Genomic DNA, 17393 nt, shown 5'->3' with positions numbered 1-17393 from the left:
GCGCTCCAGGATTGTTATGAGGTGACAGACTGGCAGGCACTCTGTGAGCCACATGGAGAGGATATTGATGGGCTCACAGAGTGCATCACTGATTATATCAACTTCTGTGTGGACTGCAATGTTCCGACAAGAACTGTCCTTTGTTATTCAAATAACAAGCCATGGGTGACAAAGGACATCAAGGACATCCTGAATGCTAAAAAGAGGGCGTTTAAAGATGGAAATAGGGAGGAGCTGAGGGCAATACAGAGGGACCTGAAAGCCAGGATCAGGGAGGCTAAAGACAGGTTCAGGAGGAAGCTCGAGTGGAAACTCCAGCAGAATAACATGAGAGAGGTCTAGAGGGGGATGAGGACCATCACTGGGTTCCGGCAAACTAGCAATAGAGGAGCTGAAGGCAGTGTGGACAGAGCCAACGAACTTAACCTGTTCTTTAACAGATTTGACATTGTGACCCCTGCCCATCCCCCACATGAGCCATCTGTTGTCGGCCCCCAACCAACACATATTCCACTCTCCCCTCCTACCCCTCCTCACAGTCCCCCACCCTGCTCTCATGACTATACCCCTTCCCCACATGAAACCACCATGGTGGGCTTCGCAGCTGAACAGGTGAGAAGACAGCTGAAACGTCTCAACCCAAGCAAGGCTGCAGGACTGGATGGTGTCAGTACCAGGGTGCTCAAAGCCTGTGCCCCTCAGCTATGTGGAGTACTTCGCCATGTATTCAACCTGAGCCTGAGGCTCCGGAGGGTTCCTGTGCTGTGGAAGACGTCCTGCCTTGTCCCTGTGCCGAAGACGCCGCGCCCCAGCGGCCTCAATGACTACAGACCGGTGGCACTGACCTCCCACATCATGAAGACCCTGGACAGACTTGTTCTGGAGCTGCTCCGGCCTATGGCCAGGCCACACTTAGATCCCCTCCAGTTCGCCTACCAGCCCCGACTAGGAGTTGAGGATGCCATCGTCTACCTGCTGAACCGTGTCTACGCCCACCTGGACAAGCCAGCGAACACTGTGAGGGTCATGTTTTTTGACTTCTCCAGTGCGTTCAACACCATCCGCCCTGCTCTGCTGGGGAAGAAGCTGACAGCGATGCAGGTGGATGCTTCCCTGGTATCATGGATTCTTGATTACCTGACTGGCAGACCACAGTACGTGTGCTTGCAACACTGTGTGTCTGACAGAGTGATCAGCAGCACTGGGGCTCCACAGGGGACTGTCTTGTCTCCCTTTCTCTTCACCACTTATACCTCGGACTTCAACTACTGCACAGAGTCTTGTCATCTTCAGAAATTTTTGGATGACTCTGCCATAGCTGGATGCATCAGCAAGGGAGATGAGGCTGAGTACAAGGCTACGGTAGGAAACTTTGTCACATGGTGTGAGCAGAATTATCTGCAGCTTAATGTGAAAAAGACTAAGGAGCTGGTGGTAGACCTGAGGAGAGCTAAGGTACCGATGACCCCTGTTTCCATCCAGGGGGTCAGTGTGGACATGGTGGAGGATTACAAATACCTGGGGATACGAATTGACAATAAACTGGACTGGTCAAAGAACACTGAGGCTGTCTACAAGAAGGGTCAGAGCCGTCTCTATTTCCTGAGGAGACTGAGGTCCTTTAACATCTGCCGGACGATGCTGAGGATGTTCTACGAGTCTGTGGTGGCCAGTGCTATCATGTTTGCTGTTGTGTGCTGGGGCAGCAGGCTGAGGGTAGCAGACACCAACAGAATCAACAAACTCATTCGTAAGGCCAGTGATGTTGTGGGGATGGAACTGGACTCTCTGACGGTGGTGTCTGAAAAGAGGATGTTGTCTAAGTTGCATGCCATCTTGGTCAATGTCTCCCATCCACTACAAAATGCACTGGGTGGGCACAGGAATACATTCAGCCAGAGACTCATTCCACCGAGATGCAGCACAGAGTGTCATAGGAAGTCATTCCTGCCTGTGGCCATCAAACTTTACAACTTCTCCCTTGGCGGGGTCAGACACCCTGAACCAATAGGCTGCTCCTGGACTTATTTCATAATTTACTGGCATAATTTACATATTACTATTTAACTACTTATGGTTCTATTACTATTTATTAAACCAATATAAAACCAATTTCCCCCGGGATCAATAAAGTATGTCTATGACTACCACAGACTCAACCTGTAAATTAACCTTCCCGGAGTCTTGCACGAGGATTCCCAAGTCCCTCTGCACCTCTAACCTTTGAACCTTCTCCCCACTTAGATAGTAGTCTGCACTATTGCTCCTTCTACCAAAACACATTATTATACATTTCCCAACACTGTATTCCATCCGCCACTTATTTTGCCCATTCTTCCAATTTGTCCAGGTCCTGCTGCAATCATCTTGCTTCCTCAGCACTACCTACCCCTCCACCTATCTTCGTATCATCCACAAATGCTGCCACAAAGCCATCAATTTCATTATCCAAATCACTGACAAACAATGCGAAAAGTAGCGGTCCCAATACTGACCCAGTGATCACTAATCACTGGCAAGCAACAAGCAAAGGCCCCTTTTATTTCCACTCACTGTCTCCTGCCTGTCAGCCATTCCTCTATCCATGCCAGTATCTTTCTTGTAATACCATAGCATTTCATGTCGTTAAGCAGTCTCATGTGTGGCACCTTGTCAAATGTCTTCTGATAATCCAAGTAAATGACATCCACTGCCTCTCCTTTGTCCACCCTGCTTGTTACGTCCTTGAAGCACTTTAATAGATTTGTCAGGCAAGATCTCCCTTTACAGAAATCATGCTGACTTTGACTTATTTTATCATTAGTCTCCAAGTACCCCAAAACCCCATCCTTAATAATAGACTCCAACACTTTCCCAACCACCGAAATTAGGTTAACTTGCCTATAATTTTCCTTTCTTTTGCCTTCTTCTCTTCTTAAAGAGTGAGTGACATTTGCAATCTTCCAGTCTTCCAGGACCATGCCAGAATCAAGTGATTCATGACCAATGCATACATTATCTCTTCAGCAACCTCTCTCAGGACTCTGGGATGTAGTCCACCTGGTCCAGGTGACTTATCCACCTTAAGACCTTTCAGCTTGCCTAGCACTTTTACCTTTCCAATAGCAATGGTACTCACTCCTGCTTCCAAACACTCAATGACCTCTAGCACACTGCTAGTTTCTTCAACAGTGAAGACTGATGTAAAGTACCCATTAAATTCATCTGCAATTTCTTTATCCCCCATTACTACTTCACCAGCATCACTTTTCAGTTGTCCAATATCAACTCTCACCTCCGTTTTACTCTTTGTATAACTAAAAAAAACTTTTGGTATCCTGCTTTATTTTGTTGGCTAGTTTGCCTTCATATTTCATCTTTTCCCTTCTAATATCTTCTTAGTTGCCTTCTGTTGGGTTTTAAAACAATCATCCAACTTCCCACTCACTTTTGCTACCTTATATGCCCTTTCCTTGGCTTTTATGCAGTCCTCGACTTCCTTTTTCAGCCATAGTTGTCTACCCCTGCCATTTGGGAACTTCTTCCTCTGTGGGACATATTTATCCTGCACCTTGTGAACTATCCTAGAAACTTCAGCCACGTGGGCTCTCATATCCTCATACTAACACATTTTAACACAGATTTTACAAATCCAACCCATCAACCAATCACATGTTGAATACTATTTATACCTGACTTTACATTACCATCTCTGATAAATAACTCCGAAGACCAACAGTCAAGTGAACAGAGTGAAAACATCTGATTTAGGCCTTCCAAGAATAACCATGGATCAGATTCAAAATAGGGCTTAGTCACTGTGGCCTTCAACTTACCAATGGAAAAAGAGACTCTACTAGACCTGACTGAATTTTATACAATGTCCTTTTCACTTGTGAGATGGTAATATTGTTATGATAGGTTCTTCCCTCAAGGGTATCAGATTGGTACCATAATCTTAAATTGAGCAATTAACTTGCTCCAAAGTAATGATACGATAAATGACAAAATTGTTGAATGTCAATGTGCATGTTGTGCATGAAGTATCTGAAATACATTCAATTCCAACCAAAGGACATGAAGAAAAGACCTGGTGTAAAACCAAGGTCCTGAAAGGTAATGATACAATAGGATAGCCTGCTTGTAAAGATATAACAAAAAAACAGTAGCCTTGAGCATGTGAACTCACTACTTGATTCTGCAGCTGTTGCTTCGATCTACAGCCAGCTCCTATGACTTGGACTTTTTGAATTATCTTGAAACTTTATCTGATTGTTCAGCCAATCTTGCTCCCCATCTGTCAGCACAATTGAAGTACAAAGTAAAGTCAAATGTGGCGTGGACCGGATTCACCTTGCTCATTTACCAGAATTGTTATTCCTCTTCCCTTGGTAAATTGAGTATAACCAATCTAAATAACTGGCATCACAAACAAGAAAATCTGCAGAGGCCAGAAAGGCAAAGCAATACACACAAAAAGTGCTGGAGGAACTCAGCAGCCCAAGAAGCGTCTATGGAAAAGAGCAAACCGCCCCGATGAAAGGGCTCAGCCTGAAATGTCAACTGTTTACTTTTTCTCCATACATGCTGCTTGGCCTGCCGAGTTCTTCCAGTGTTTTGGGTGTGTTGCTAATAATCGGCACAATGAATGAGCAAAGGAAATTTGTGATGCAGAGGAGGTTGAAAATGAATTACTTGAGAGCTGATGTTTCAGGACTGACTGCAAGATGCAACAGAAATTGAGAGAAGGCCTCAAGTGGGATTCAACCACACTGAAAAAAATTCCAATAAACCATTCAAAATCTTGGTACAGGTGTTCCCCGCTTTTCCAACGTTCACTTTACGAAACCTCACTATTACGAAAGACCTACATTAGTTCCCTGTTTTCACTTTCAGAAGATGCTTTCACTGTTACGAAAAAAAAAGCAGCGTGCGATAAAAATCAGCACGTGCCCCGAGCAGCCGCTCCCCCGGATTCGGAACGGCATTCTAGCCGGCATTGCACATAAACACGTGCCTGAGAGCAGGCGTCAGCAAGATGAGTTCTAAGGTATCGGAAAAGCCTGAAAGAGCTCGTAAGGGTGCTGCACTTAGCGTAAAACTAGACATAATTAAGCGTTTCGATCGTGGTGAACAAAGTAAGGTCAAAGTGAGTTTGGCTTGTGGAAGTTGATGAAGATGATGTTGAAGAAGTTTTGGCATCCCATGACCAAGTACTGATAGATGAAGAGCTGATGCAATTGGAAGAAGAAAGGATAACAATCAAAACCGAATGCAGTAGCGAACTGAACGTGAAGCAACTGCATGAGATTTTCGCTGCAATGATAAAGTACGACTTTAATTTTGAAAGGAGACGTCGGTTTAGGGGGTATTTGCAAGATGGTTTGAGTGCTTACAAAGAACTGTATGATAGAAAAGTGCGCGAGGCTCAGCAGTCAAGCAAGCCTTCCACATCAGCCACAGCAGACAACGAACCTCGACCTTTGACATCGAGGCAGGCAGTCATAGGAGAAGATGAGCTGCCTGCCCTAATGGAAACAGACGACGATGAGATGAGACCCCAGTGTCCCATCACCCCAACACCCAAGCCGCGGACAGATACCGATGCAGCGGTAGCTGGGAGGCACACAGCACATCTTTAGGAAGAAAGCCAAAATAAAGATGCTAATTAATTAGGTGCCGCTCGACATGTAATTGTCGGCCCAGATCAGAGGCGACGCAATCGGCAATTGCCTCTGATCTGGGCTGCCAATTACGTGCCGGGCGACACCTAATTAATTAGCACGTTTATTTCGGCTTTTTTCTTAAAGATGTGCTGTGTGCCTCCCCGCTACCGCTGTACCCCTGCATGCTTCGCGGCAATGTATCAGTCAGCGGCCTGGAGGATGGGGGCCACTGTACCACCCCAACCTGCGACGACTCAGCCTAACACACCATCGGTGTGCTCGGGGCTGTCCCAATTCCGGTAAGTGATACTACACTGTACATACATTATTTTTACTTTATATAGGCTGTGTATTTTTACGTGTTATTTGGTATGATTTGGCAGCTTCATAGCTTAAAGGTTACTGGAGAGAGTGTTTTTGCCAACAGCGCTTGCGTGAGATTTTCTGCTGCGAGCACTTGCGTGAGATTTCCACTACGGAGAACAGTGCAGGCAGTGATTGTGGAGAAGTATTTCTACCTTATATAGACTGTGTATTTATCATATCATTCCTGCTTTTACTATATGTTACTGTTATTTTAGGTTTTATGTGTTGTATTTGGCATGATTTGGTAGGTTATTTTTGGGTCTGCGAACGCTCATAAAATTTTCCCATATAAATAAATGGTAATTGCTTCTTCGCTTTACGACATTCCGGCTCATAGGAACGCTCTACCTTCGGATGGCGGGGGAAACCTGTATTCTATTATTGGCAAAGTGCAATTAAAGCTTAATAGCTTAAAAAAATCTTGCCATGTTCATTATTTAAAAGCACTCAACAGCTCCACTATATTCCTTTAGTACAAGAGATCAGCTTTGGTCTACTCATCACTATGTCCTGTGCTTGAATGCCTCACTGGTTGTTTTTTCCTCAACAACCAGAATTAGACACCATTGCCGAAGTAAGGTCGGATCACCCTACATTTTATTTGCACCTGTCTCAGATCTTCCGTCCATTGCTTTGGATACATCATTTAACATTCTAGCAACTTTGTTGGTTGCTGCTGTGCACCAATTAGAATTGTCAATTGTCAGATCTCTCAAATTAAACCAGTTTGTTTTTATGCATTTCAATTTTGTTTTACTTCACTGTATAAACTACATAGTAAAAGAACCCTGTTCTGCAAACTGGCAAACTTTACCTATTACTGTATTCTGCACTTTTTGGGCCCAAACGTAACTATAGCTCAGAAGCACCACCTTGTGGAATCTGTTCATAATTACTGAGGGAATATTTTAAAATTTTAATGGCAATGATAACAATCTTTTAAGATTCAAATTTCATTTAATTGAATGCATGATGCTACTTTCAAGCAATTTTCTTCTTCCTTTTGCATTACTCTTTACACCAAGCTACAAGTAAACTACACAAAATATAAAAGTTTTATAATACATAAAATATAAAACAGACTATAGAACAGTACAACACAGGAACAGACCCTCCAGCTCAATGCTTGTGCCAACAATGATGCCGATCCAAACTAATCCCATTCGGTTGCAGGTGATCTAAAATCACTCCATGCCTTGCTTGTTCATGGTCTTACCCAAATACCACTTAAACGTTGCTATCAAATCAGCCTGCACTACTTCCTTTCGCAGTATATTTCAGGCATCTACCACTGTGTTAAAAAAAACTTGCTTAAATCTTCTTTGAACTTTCTCCCTCTCATCTTAAAGCTACGTTCTCCAGTATTTCTGAGATTTCCACCCCAGGAAAAAAAGACTATCTACCCAATAGGTTGCCCCTCAGCCTCCAGTGCTCCAAGAGAAACAAACAATTTGTCTAACTTCTCCCACTAGCTAATGCCCTCTAATCCAGCCCACATCCTGGGGAACCTTTTGTCAGAACTTCGATGGCTGCCACAACATTCCCGTAATGCAGCAAAAAGAACTCCACTCAAATCATTTATCAAGATGTCCTGGCACTCATCTTTGCAGAAAAATAACTGGTTACAGATCCCCCCCACCCCACCCCCCAGTCAGAATAACACCTCTTCACCACTAGCCTGTCTTCCATAGGCAAGACAGTTTTGAATCCATGGACTTAATCTTTTGAATCAGCCTTCCCTGACAGACCTTGTTAAAAACTTTAAGCAAATTGCTGTGTACATGTGTACTGTGCTACCCTCAATTATTATTCACCTTCAGGCTAGTCTGATGTCTACATTGCATGGAATCGAAAGAGTGATAGCTAATTGGATTTATAATGGCTTGTTGGTAGAATGCAGAGAGTGATTATCAAAGGTCTGGGCGGCTTGACCACAAGGGTCAGTGCTGGGACCTTAGTTGTTCATTATTTATACAAACCATGTGGAGGTGTGTACAAAACATGGCTAGTAAGTTTGTGAATGATACTAAAATGCATGGTATTGTAACACATCAAAGTTGCTGGTGAACGCAGCAGGCCAGGCAGCATCTCTAGGAAGAGGTACAGTCGACCTTTCAGGCCGAGACCCTTCGTCAGGACTAACTGAAGGAAGAGCTAGTAAGAGATTTGAAAGTGGGAGGGGGAGATCCAAAATGATAGGAGAAGACAGAAGGGGGAGGGACGGAGCCAAGAGCTGGACAGGTGATTGGCAAAGGGGATATGAGAGGATCATGGGCCAATGATCCTCTCATATCCCCTTTGCCAATCACCTGTCCAGCTCTTGGCTCTGTCCCTCCCCCTTCTGTCTTCTCCTATCATTTTGGATCTCCCCCTCCCACTTTCAAATCTCTTACTAGCTCTTCCTTCAGTTAGTCCTGACGAAGGGTCTCGGCCTGAAAGGTCGACTGTACCTCTTCCTAGAGATGCTGCCTGGCCTGCTGCGTTCACCAGTAACTTTGAGGTGTGTTGCTTGAATTTCCAGCATCTGCAGAATTCCTGTTGTTTGCATGGTATTGTAGATGGGTTTTCAAAAATTACAGGAGGATATTGATCAGCTAAGTTATTGGGCCAAAGAATAGTAAATAGTTTTCCATTCAGATAAGTGTTAAATGTTATATAGTGTTATGTCAAACAGGGTGGGGGCCTGAGCCCTGTGGAGTGCTGTGAAATGCTACATTATTGAAATAAAATAGAATTACTAAATTCGAGATCTCATTCCCCAATGAACTCTTTATATTAATTCTAAATAAATACATCGGTATGGTTCACATCCTAGTGAATGGATGCAAGGCCCTCAGTCTTTGCTAATTTATTTACTATTTAAAAGGTATGAACACTAAATATCAGAACATGAAACACGAAGTAACAGAAGAATGGGGAAAAAAAAGGATGGTGAATAAAATGCTGCAAATTCAAATGCAGATCAGGCAGAACGAGGATTTAAGGGTCTCAAAGAAAATGATGTTTTTGCAAAAGCAAAGTTAGAGCACCACATCACATTTATCAACATGGATACTGTCACATAACTACTTCTTTGTTCCTCACACGTCATTTTCTGTACAAATCACAACAAATACAGTTAGTTACATTACAATTTTGACAACAAAATTCCTGAACTTTTTCCAGGAACTTCCCAACTTAAAGCAAATTTGATTTAAAAAGCAGTCATTATTCAGCATAGGCCAACTAGAACTCAAAATTTCCAATTAATATTAAAGTACAAATATAAAAGGGAAGGGTTTTTTGGGATGGTAAGATCGTAGAGCAAATGCTATATAAAGTGGAAAAGACAAGTAGGGCTGCCAGAAGAACAGAAGTAAATGTTTACTGCCTACTGGGAAATGAAGAGAACATGGAAAATTTCCTGAGCCAATATGACTTTAAATTGGTGACATTCCTCCTGTAAATTTCATTTATCCACTCTTAAGCACCATTATCTGACAAATAACTTGCCTTGAGAAAATATCCCAAAGTTTCTTACCTGGAAATTCAGTCTTCATGATATCTACACCGACCTGAAAAGCAGACTCTGCTGCCAGAACAGAGTAATCTCCTTGATGTGAAATATTGAAGTTAAAATTTGGGATCGCGTCAAGGATAGGATGGGCTAGAAATGGTTTTCCTTTGGCTGTCCGTTTTAATTGGATTTCATTCCAAGGTATCTTCAGCTTTTCAGCAATTAATTTCCTGATCAGGAGATGTCCGCTCTAAGAAAATAAGTGAAGAGAAGCTGTGTAAGTGATGTGGTAATGGTGACAATGCTGATGATGGAGGAGCAGGAACTGTTCAACTGTACAGATTTTAGCAGAACGGTGCTTATTTCACATTATAATGAATAGATCTAGTCGGGACAGCACCTGGTCCAGCTTTAAAGTTACAACTATCTTCTGATATTCAGCTGAAAGTGACAATATGAGCAATTTACTAGAAAACTATCAACATCTATGGAATAATACCTAGAAAAATATTCTGAATGATCACATCTTTCCTTTTCATTCCAGATACTGGTTCTAAATGTTATGTCAATACTTCTATCAGTAATGATTGCTCCACTGGAATGAAAATATTCCTGGATGTTGTAATAAAGCAGTACAGTTATATTTCAATGATTTTATTCCCTGAAAAGGTACTTCTCAGCACAGCAATTGAAATATTTCTGCATGATGAGCAATGAGTGCATTCATAAGATATGCTTAAGGGATTTAAAATATATAAAAAAGGCTAGCTTTCATTAAGACAAAGCATATTTATAATCCATTGTTCAACTACAGAATTCCATTTTCAGTTCTAAATGAGCGCCAGGGCAATCAAAATTATTGTTTATTTAAAATACAGACGTTGCTGTTGTGCTGATTACATAGGTTAATTAATGATATGGCGGTCTACATCATATAAAAACAAAGAAATTCGTAAGCGTAAGATATTCACAGACATTCTTTTACCCATTTGTTTGAACCCATTTCTTTTAAGAAAAAACTACACAAAATAATGCTAAAATTCATATTTGCTAACTTGCTTGGAGAATCAGAAGAACCTTTTAATTGCTTAGGTATACTTATTAAGACATAGGAAGCTTTCGTTGTGCAGGGGAAAATAGCCAGCATATTATTAACTATCTCCATTATACACCAGTACAGCACTCTGCGGTACTCCATAAAATAATCCTGGTTTTATCATTGAAGGTGGGATATACTTAAAATAGAGGTAGCTCAAATTTCCCAGGTGATTCTTAGGCTGAAATGATGGAGGAGATTGGGCCAAAGGAAGATGAATTAATTGAAATACAGTATACAGGAATCTGAAGGACTTGTCAGGGTGAATGCTAAGGCTATATTTCAGAATCAGAATCATGTTTACTATCACTGGCATGTTGTGAAATATCGAAAAGAGTAAACAGTTGACCTTCTGGGCTGAGACTCTACATCAGGACTGGGGAAAAAGGGATGAGAGTCACAGTAAAATAGTAGGGGGAGGGGAAGAAGAAGTACAAGGTAGCAGGTGAAACCAGGAGAGGAAGAGGGGTAGAGTGGTGAATTAAAGAGCTGGGAAGTTGATCGGTGAAAGAGATAAAGAGAGATTAGTGAAGAAAGGAGAATCTGATAGGAGAGGACGGAAGGCCTTGGAAGAAAAGAAAGGGGGAGGAGTACCAGAGGGTGGTGATGGGCAGGCAAGAAGACAAGTTAAAAGAAGGAAATGGGAATGAGGAATGGTGAAGGGGGGGGGAGGGAAGAACTACCAGAAATAATTACCCAGAACCCCTCCCCCCATCATTCCCCATTCCCTTTTCCCTCTTATTTCCAGCATCTAGATTGTCTCGTGTTTGTGTTGTGAAATATGTTGTTTTGCAGCAGTACTATGTTGCAATACATAACTATAAATTACAATAAGAAATATATATGAAGTAATAGCTTGCAAACCCTGCCAGAGGTGATGTGCATCCAATTTCATCTCTAACTTCAAATGGAATTGTTTTTTCACTCTTAAAATAGCCTTCTATAATTCATATCTGGACTTCTTGTATAGTTCTGGATTACTGGTCTTGAATGCCACAGATCTAGCCCTCAGTTGGCTATATATCTCCTGCTTCATTCATGGCCTTTGGTGTGCATGTCCAGTATGGTCTTGAAGGCACACATTCATCCACAGGTCTTGATGTCAGTGACAACTACAGAGTATTCATTCAGATTTGAAGATGAATCCCTGAATATTGTCCAGTCCACTGACTCAAAGCAGTCCTGTAACCACTACTTCTCCTCCTTTGACTATACCTTCATGATCCTCACCACTGGTGCTGTGGACTTTAGTGCCTGCCTGTATGCCAGGGGTAGAAGTACAGCCAGGTGATCAGACCTTCCGAAGTGTAGGTGTGGGATGGTATGGTAAGCATTCTTTATAGTGGTATAATAGTGGTCAAGTGTGTTGGCTCTTCTGGTTCCACGGGTGAAGGGTTGGTGGTAGTTGTTCAGAGATTTCTTCAAGCTGGCCTGTTTGAAATCCTCCTCAATGATAGGAAGGCATCAGGGTGTGCCGTTTCATAACGAATGATCCTGGTGCTCAACTCCTCCAGTGCCTACCTGATGTTGGCCTGAGGTGGAATGTACACTGCTACCTGGATATCAGTGGAAAACTCCCTTGGCAGGTAAAATGGATGGCACTTGACTGCTAGATGTTCCAAGTTAGGGAGCAGGATTGAGAAAGAACCTCTACGTCTGTGCACCATGTGTTAATCGTAAAGCATACTGCACCTCCTCTACCTTTAAAAGATCCAGCTGTTCTGTCTTTGTGGTGAATGATGAAACCTTTGGGCAGTAGCACTCCATTCGAAATGGCGGTGGTGAACTAGGTTTTTATGAAGCAAAGCAGACAGCGGTCTCTGATACTGCAATCTTGCTCTGAGGTCTTCAATTTCATTTTTTAGAGACCATACATTCGCCATCAGGATAGTCAGAGTGGATCTAAGGCCTCTGCATTTCAATCGTACCTGTAAACCCAGCATGCCCTGCACACTTCCTTTTTGTAAAATGGAAACCATACTTGTGTCCTGAGTGTGCCAATTTTGAGAATCAATAGATTTTTTAATGGTCTTAAAACAATATTGCTTTCTGAAGTACCCACGGTTGTGATTGTGGATTTCAGCTGCAGTAGATATAAGTGGGAATATTTGACAATCCCACAGGAGTTGCACTCAGTCGCCACTTATCAGCGCCATCTTTCTACACTATCTTGGTTCAACTTACACCTACAGGACAGTTTGACAATAATGTGTTGCTGTTTCATGGTGGAGCTCACAGGAAATGTCTTCTTTACAAGTGTTATGAATCTAGGAATTCTCTGTTGCAGAGAATTGTGGAGATTGAATTATAGGATTATATTCAAGTTGGAGATAGATCTTAGGCTTTTAGAGGAGTCAGGGGTTATGGAGAATAAGCAGGAAAAGAGATGAGGTCAGCCAAAATCTTACTGAATGGCAGTGCAAACTGGAAAAACTGTAAAGCCTTATGCTTTTTATGTTCTTAAAGGCAAAAAGCCAAGTTATTACAACAGAATCAGAAAAAAAAACTGGAAATAGTCAATAAATCATGCAGGTGTGTCAGCTAACTTTGAGTTTTAGAGTTTCCATGAGAACAAATGAAAGTTATTCAACTTGAAACACTGAGTTGAATTATGCTCTCCGCATTCAGCTGTTCTGCAGGAGAATGCTGGCTATCTGGCATTCCATGTCCAGGACATCTCGGAATTCCAGGTGTGCATTAAAACATTGAAGTCTAAAATGTCCTTTTAAGTTTGAATCCTATGCATCTGCACTCACACCCAACTGCTGGACTACCAAGTCCAACAGCACAGTAATGATGTGCAGAACCAAGTCAATGATCCTGTGAAAACTGCAGAGTGTTTAAGCTATTTTAGCTTAAAACATAAATTACTCTAATATATTTGATTTTATTTTCTAAATATTATTTGAATTAGTTAAATCTATCGATTATTTAAAATAGCTCCGGCTAATAGGATGGCTGTGGGGTTGGAGCTACCCAAGACCTACTTACAGCTCAGGGGTGGTTTTTTTACCTCATTCCATCCTTCATATTGAAAAAAATGCAGGCCAGGTGAGTAGGCACAGCAGGGAGGTTCTGACACTGATTGGTCCAGCAGGATTTGCCTCCAAATTTTCCACTGTTGAATCACAGAGTCTACAAAAATATACAGACATTGATAGAAAAGGTTGAATGCCCGAAGTTTGCTAAACCAGAGCTACCTAACCTAATCCCATTTTCTAACATAGAACTGTTTTGGAATGGTCATGGGTTTTCAAGTGCACATTGAGTATCTTTTAAATGTAACAAGGGTTTCTGCCATCCTTTCAGGCAGTGAATTTCAGTCTTCTAATCATTACTGGATGAGAAAAAAATCTCCCTTGAATCCTTTCAGCAATTAGTTTACATATATGCCTCCTGGCCTTTGAGCCCTCTGCAAAGGAAAATTGGTCATTTCTATTTGAAATTCAGTTCTTCCCATTTACTCTCCATAGACCCCTTAGAACTTTATATACCTTAATTAGATTTTTCCTCAGTCTCTGCCATTCCAAAGAAAACTACCCAGTTTTGGCAACATCCCAAATGGTTCCCTCTGCACCCTCTCTAATGCATACACATCCTTCCGGTAGAATGATTATCAGAACTGCATGCAGTACTCAAACCATGACCTAACGAACTTTGTGCTTTGTCTGATCCTGTCTCCAATCAGCTGAATAATATTATTTTCATTCTTTTTTCAAACTTTCAGCACTGATAGAATTTTGGGTTTATACAACATCTGTACTGTATTTCAGAAACGAAACCATGGATTCCTTTTTCTTACAAGCAGTGTGAAGTTCTGGTTAACTAATTGCTAGAGATGGGCAGCTATCAACTGCATTTCACCTATTAACGAGACAAGCAAAGGCAGTCTATCAGATCTAAAGCACAAATTACCAAGGATAAGACTACTGCAGCAAAATACTTCATTTTATTCAACAAAAGGTACTGATTTTAAAGAGAAATATAATTTTATGGAGAAGCATCTCACCTGCCAATATCTAAGTGGTTTCTTACAATAGAATGCAATTATCCAAACACAGTAATTCAAAACCATTAGAATTGTACTGTATCACTTAACATGACAATTCCATTTTCACACAGAATGGTCAATAAGAATTGAGATTTTAGTTTTGATGTCTAGAGCATTTATTATAAAGAAAATAGGTTTAAATATCTGTGCTATCTTTTTCCCCTGTTTTTGTCATGTTATCAGAAAAAAATACTGTCACAGAAGACCGAACAAAGATACTGTACATCTCAAAAACAGAATATGCTGTGAAATACCCAACAGGTCAAGCAGCATTCCTAGGAGCAGAAACGAAATGAAATGTGATAACCTGGCATTAGACTAATCAGGATGAAAGATCACCAACATGTATTTGTTTCTCTCCACAGAAACACAGATCTTTATCTATCAGTCATCTAACATGACTGAGCTAGCAACTTTTGTGTGAAATTTGTCAGTGTAAAGTGTAATTATATAGAGCTAGGGTGCCAAAGACTTTTGCACAGTACTATATATTGGTTAAAATAGGAAGGTGGTTTGGAAACAGAAATAAGAGCTCAGCAGGATTAAGTGTTATTTGGTCACTGGGTAGACATTACAATACTGTAACATAAAAGAAGGCTCTTTCTTGAAATAGAAAATAAATATTCAATGTTTAATTAGTCCACTGTGCAATAAGATCATGGCAGATCCGATCTCAGCTCCACTTTCTTGCTTATTCCCCATAACTTTTGACTCCCATTTAGAATAATTTACTTCAGCTGTAAATCTATTCAATAATTCAGTCTCTAAAGCTCTTTGGATTTTCACAATCCCTCAAGAGAAGCGAGTAATGATTACTGGACTCTCTTGTGAGAGCAGTCAAATTTCTTGGTTAATGACAATGTTACATAGAGGAGATGATGGGCTTCTGCAACTACACTGAAAGACTGTCTCTTACTAGCTTCCCACTGCCAATTATATTCTTGACCATTAACAAAACTGGCTACTTAGCAATGACCTTCTATTTAGCTAAATGATTCATTGAATATAACTCTTCCCTATTCTTTACCAGATAATAATAAGAGTCAGAGAGCAATACAGCACGGGTTCAACCCCCACAATCTAGCCCAATTTCCTGTATTAGGGCCACAACCCTCATGTACCTATCCAAGTGCTATTTCAATGATGCACTTTTATAAATTGCCGATAGCAAGGGTGCCAACACTGACCCTGCAGCACACCACTAGTTATTAGTCTTCATACTGAGAAACAACCTTCAACCAGCACTCTGTTTCCTACCTCCAAATTCCAATCTACCCAACTAGAATAGAACATAATGGGAGCTAACCTTTCAGACCAATTTACCATGCAGGACCTTGTCAAAGGTCTTGTTAAATCCAATATCCATTAACTTACCTTCATCTACCTTTCTGGTTACCTCTTCAAAAAAATTCTAAACAATTTGTCAAACATGATTTGCTATGCACAAAGCAACACTGATTTCTCTTAATTAGACTCTCACTATCCAAATCTTGGCAGATCCTACCCCTCACGATTCTCTCAAGTAACTTTCCCATCACTTATGTCAGGTCTCTGGGTTGTCCACCTTACCCTTCTTAAACAGCAGAATGCATTAGTCACCTTTCAGCCTTCAAGAACTTCACCAGAAGCTAAAAATGAAACATACATCTTCGTAAGTGCCTCCGTTCTTGCTTCTCTATCTTCTCACAAAGTCCAAGGATGCAGTCAGTCAGGCCCTGGGGATTTATCCACCGTAATGAGCTGCAAGCTCAAGTACATCCTCCCTGGTAATATGAATGTTCTCCAAAACATCTCTACTTGTTTCCTTGAGCAACCAAGATTTTCTCCCTAGTAAACTCCAAAACAAAATATTCATTAATATTTCCACCCATCTCCTATGGCTTGAGATGTAGCCAGCCCTAATAATCTCTAAGGGGACTTAGTCTTTCCATAGCCACCCCTTTACTCTTGAGGGATTTGCCTTAACCTTGCCTGCCAAATCCATTGCATATTTTCTTTCTGCCCACCTGATTTCATTCTCAGTTATATTCTTAATCATTTTATAGCCACCAAGGGATTCACTCATTCCTGACTGTAAAAGCTTTTATAGATATGTAAAAAGGAAAAGACTGATAAAGACAAATGTAGGTCCCCTGCAAACAGAAACAGGTGAATTGATTATGGGGAGCAAGGACATGGCAGACCAATTGAATAATTACTTTGGTTCTGTCTTCACTAAGGAGGACATAAATAATCTTCCAGAAATAGTAAGGGACAGAGGGTCCAGTGAGATGGAGGAACTGAGCGAAATACATGTTAGTAGGGAAGTGGTGTTAGGTAAATTGAAGGGATTGAAGGCAGATAAATCCCCAGGGCCAGATGGTCTGCATCCTAGAGTGCTTAAGGAAGTAGCCCAAGAAATAGTGAATGCATTAGTGATAATTTTTCAAAACTCGTTAGATTCTGGACTAGTTCCTGAGGATTGGAGGGTGGCTAATGTAACCCCACTTTTTAAAAAAGGAGGGAGAGAGAAACCGGGGAATTATAGGCCGGTTAGCCTAACGTCGGTGGTGGGGAAACTGCTGGAGTCAGTTATCAAGGATGTGATAACAGCACATTTGGAAAGCGGTGAAATGATCGGACAAAGTCAGCATGGATTTGTGAAAGGAAAATCATGTCTGACGAATCTCATAGAATTTTTTGAGGATGTAACTAGTAGAGTGGATAGGGGAGAACCAGTGGATGTGGTATATTTGGATT

The 17393-nt window shown here is 41.4% G+C and overlaps 1 protein-coding gene across 2 annotated transcripts in view; it reads right to left on the bottom strand.

Annotated features, from left to right (window-relative positions):
• The window catches only part of aasdhppt (aminoadipate-semialdehyde dehydrogenase-phosphopantetheinyl transferase), a 60581-nt gene that overhangs the window by 39645 nt on the left and 3543 nt on the right, over positions 1-17393 (bottom strand). For both annotated transcript variants that reach the window (XM_063054096.1, XM_063054097.1), the window contains exon 2: positions 9532-9757. In XM_063054096.1, the coding sequence (XP_062910166.1) occupies positions 9532-9757 (226 nt within the window). The remainder of the gene's footprint in view (positions 1-9531; positions 9758-17393) is intronic.

Source organism: Mobula hypostoma, chromosome 7 (genome assembly GCF_963921235.1).
Source record: "Mobula hypostoma chromosome 7, sMobHyp1.1, whole genome shotgun sequence".
Classification (NCBI taxonomy): domain Eukaryota; kingdom Metazoa; phylum Chordata; class Chondrichthyes; order Myliobatiformes; family Myliobatidae; genus Mobula; species Mobula hypostoma.
The sequence above is the reverse complement of the archived record's forward strand: the minus strand, read 5'-3'. Positions and strand labels throughout refer to the sequence as shown.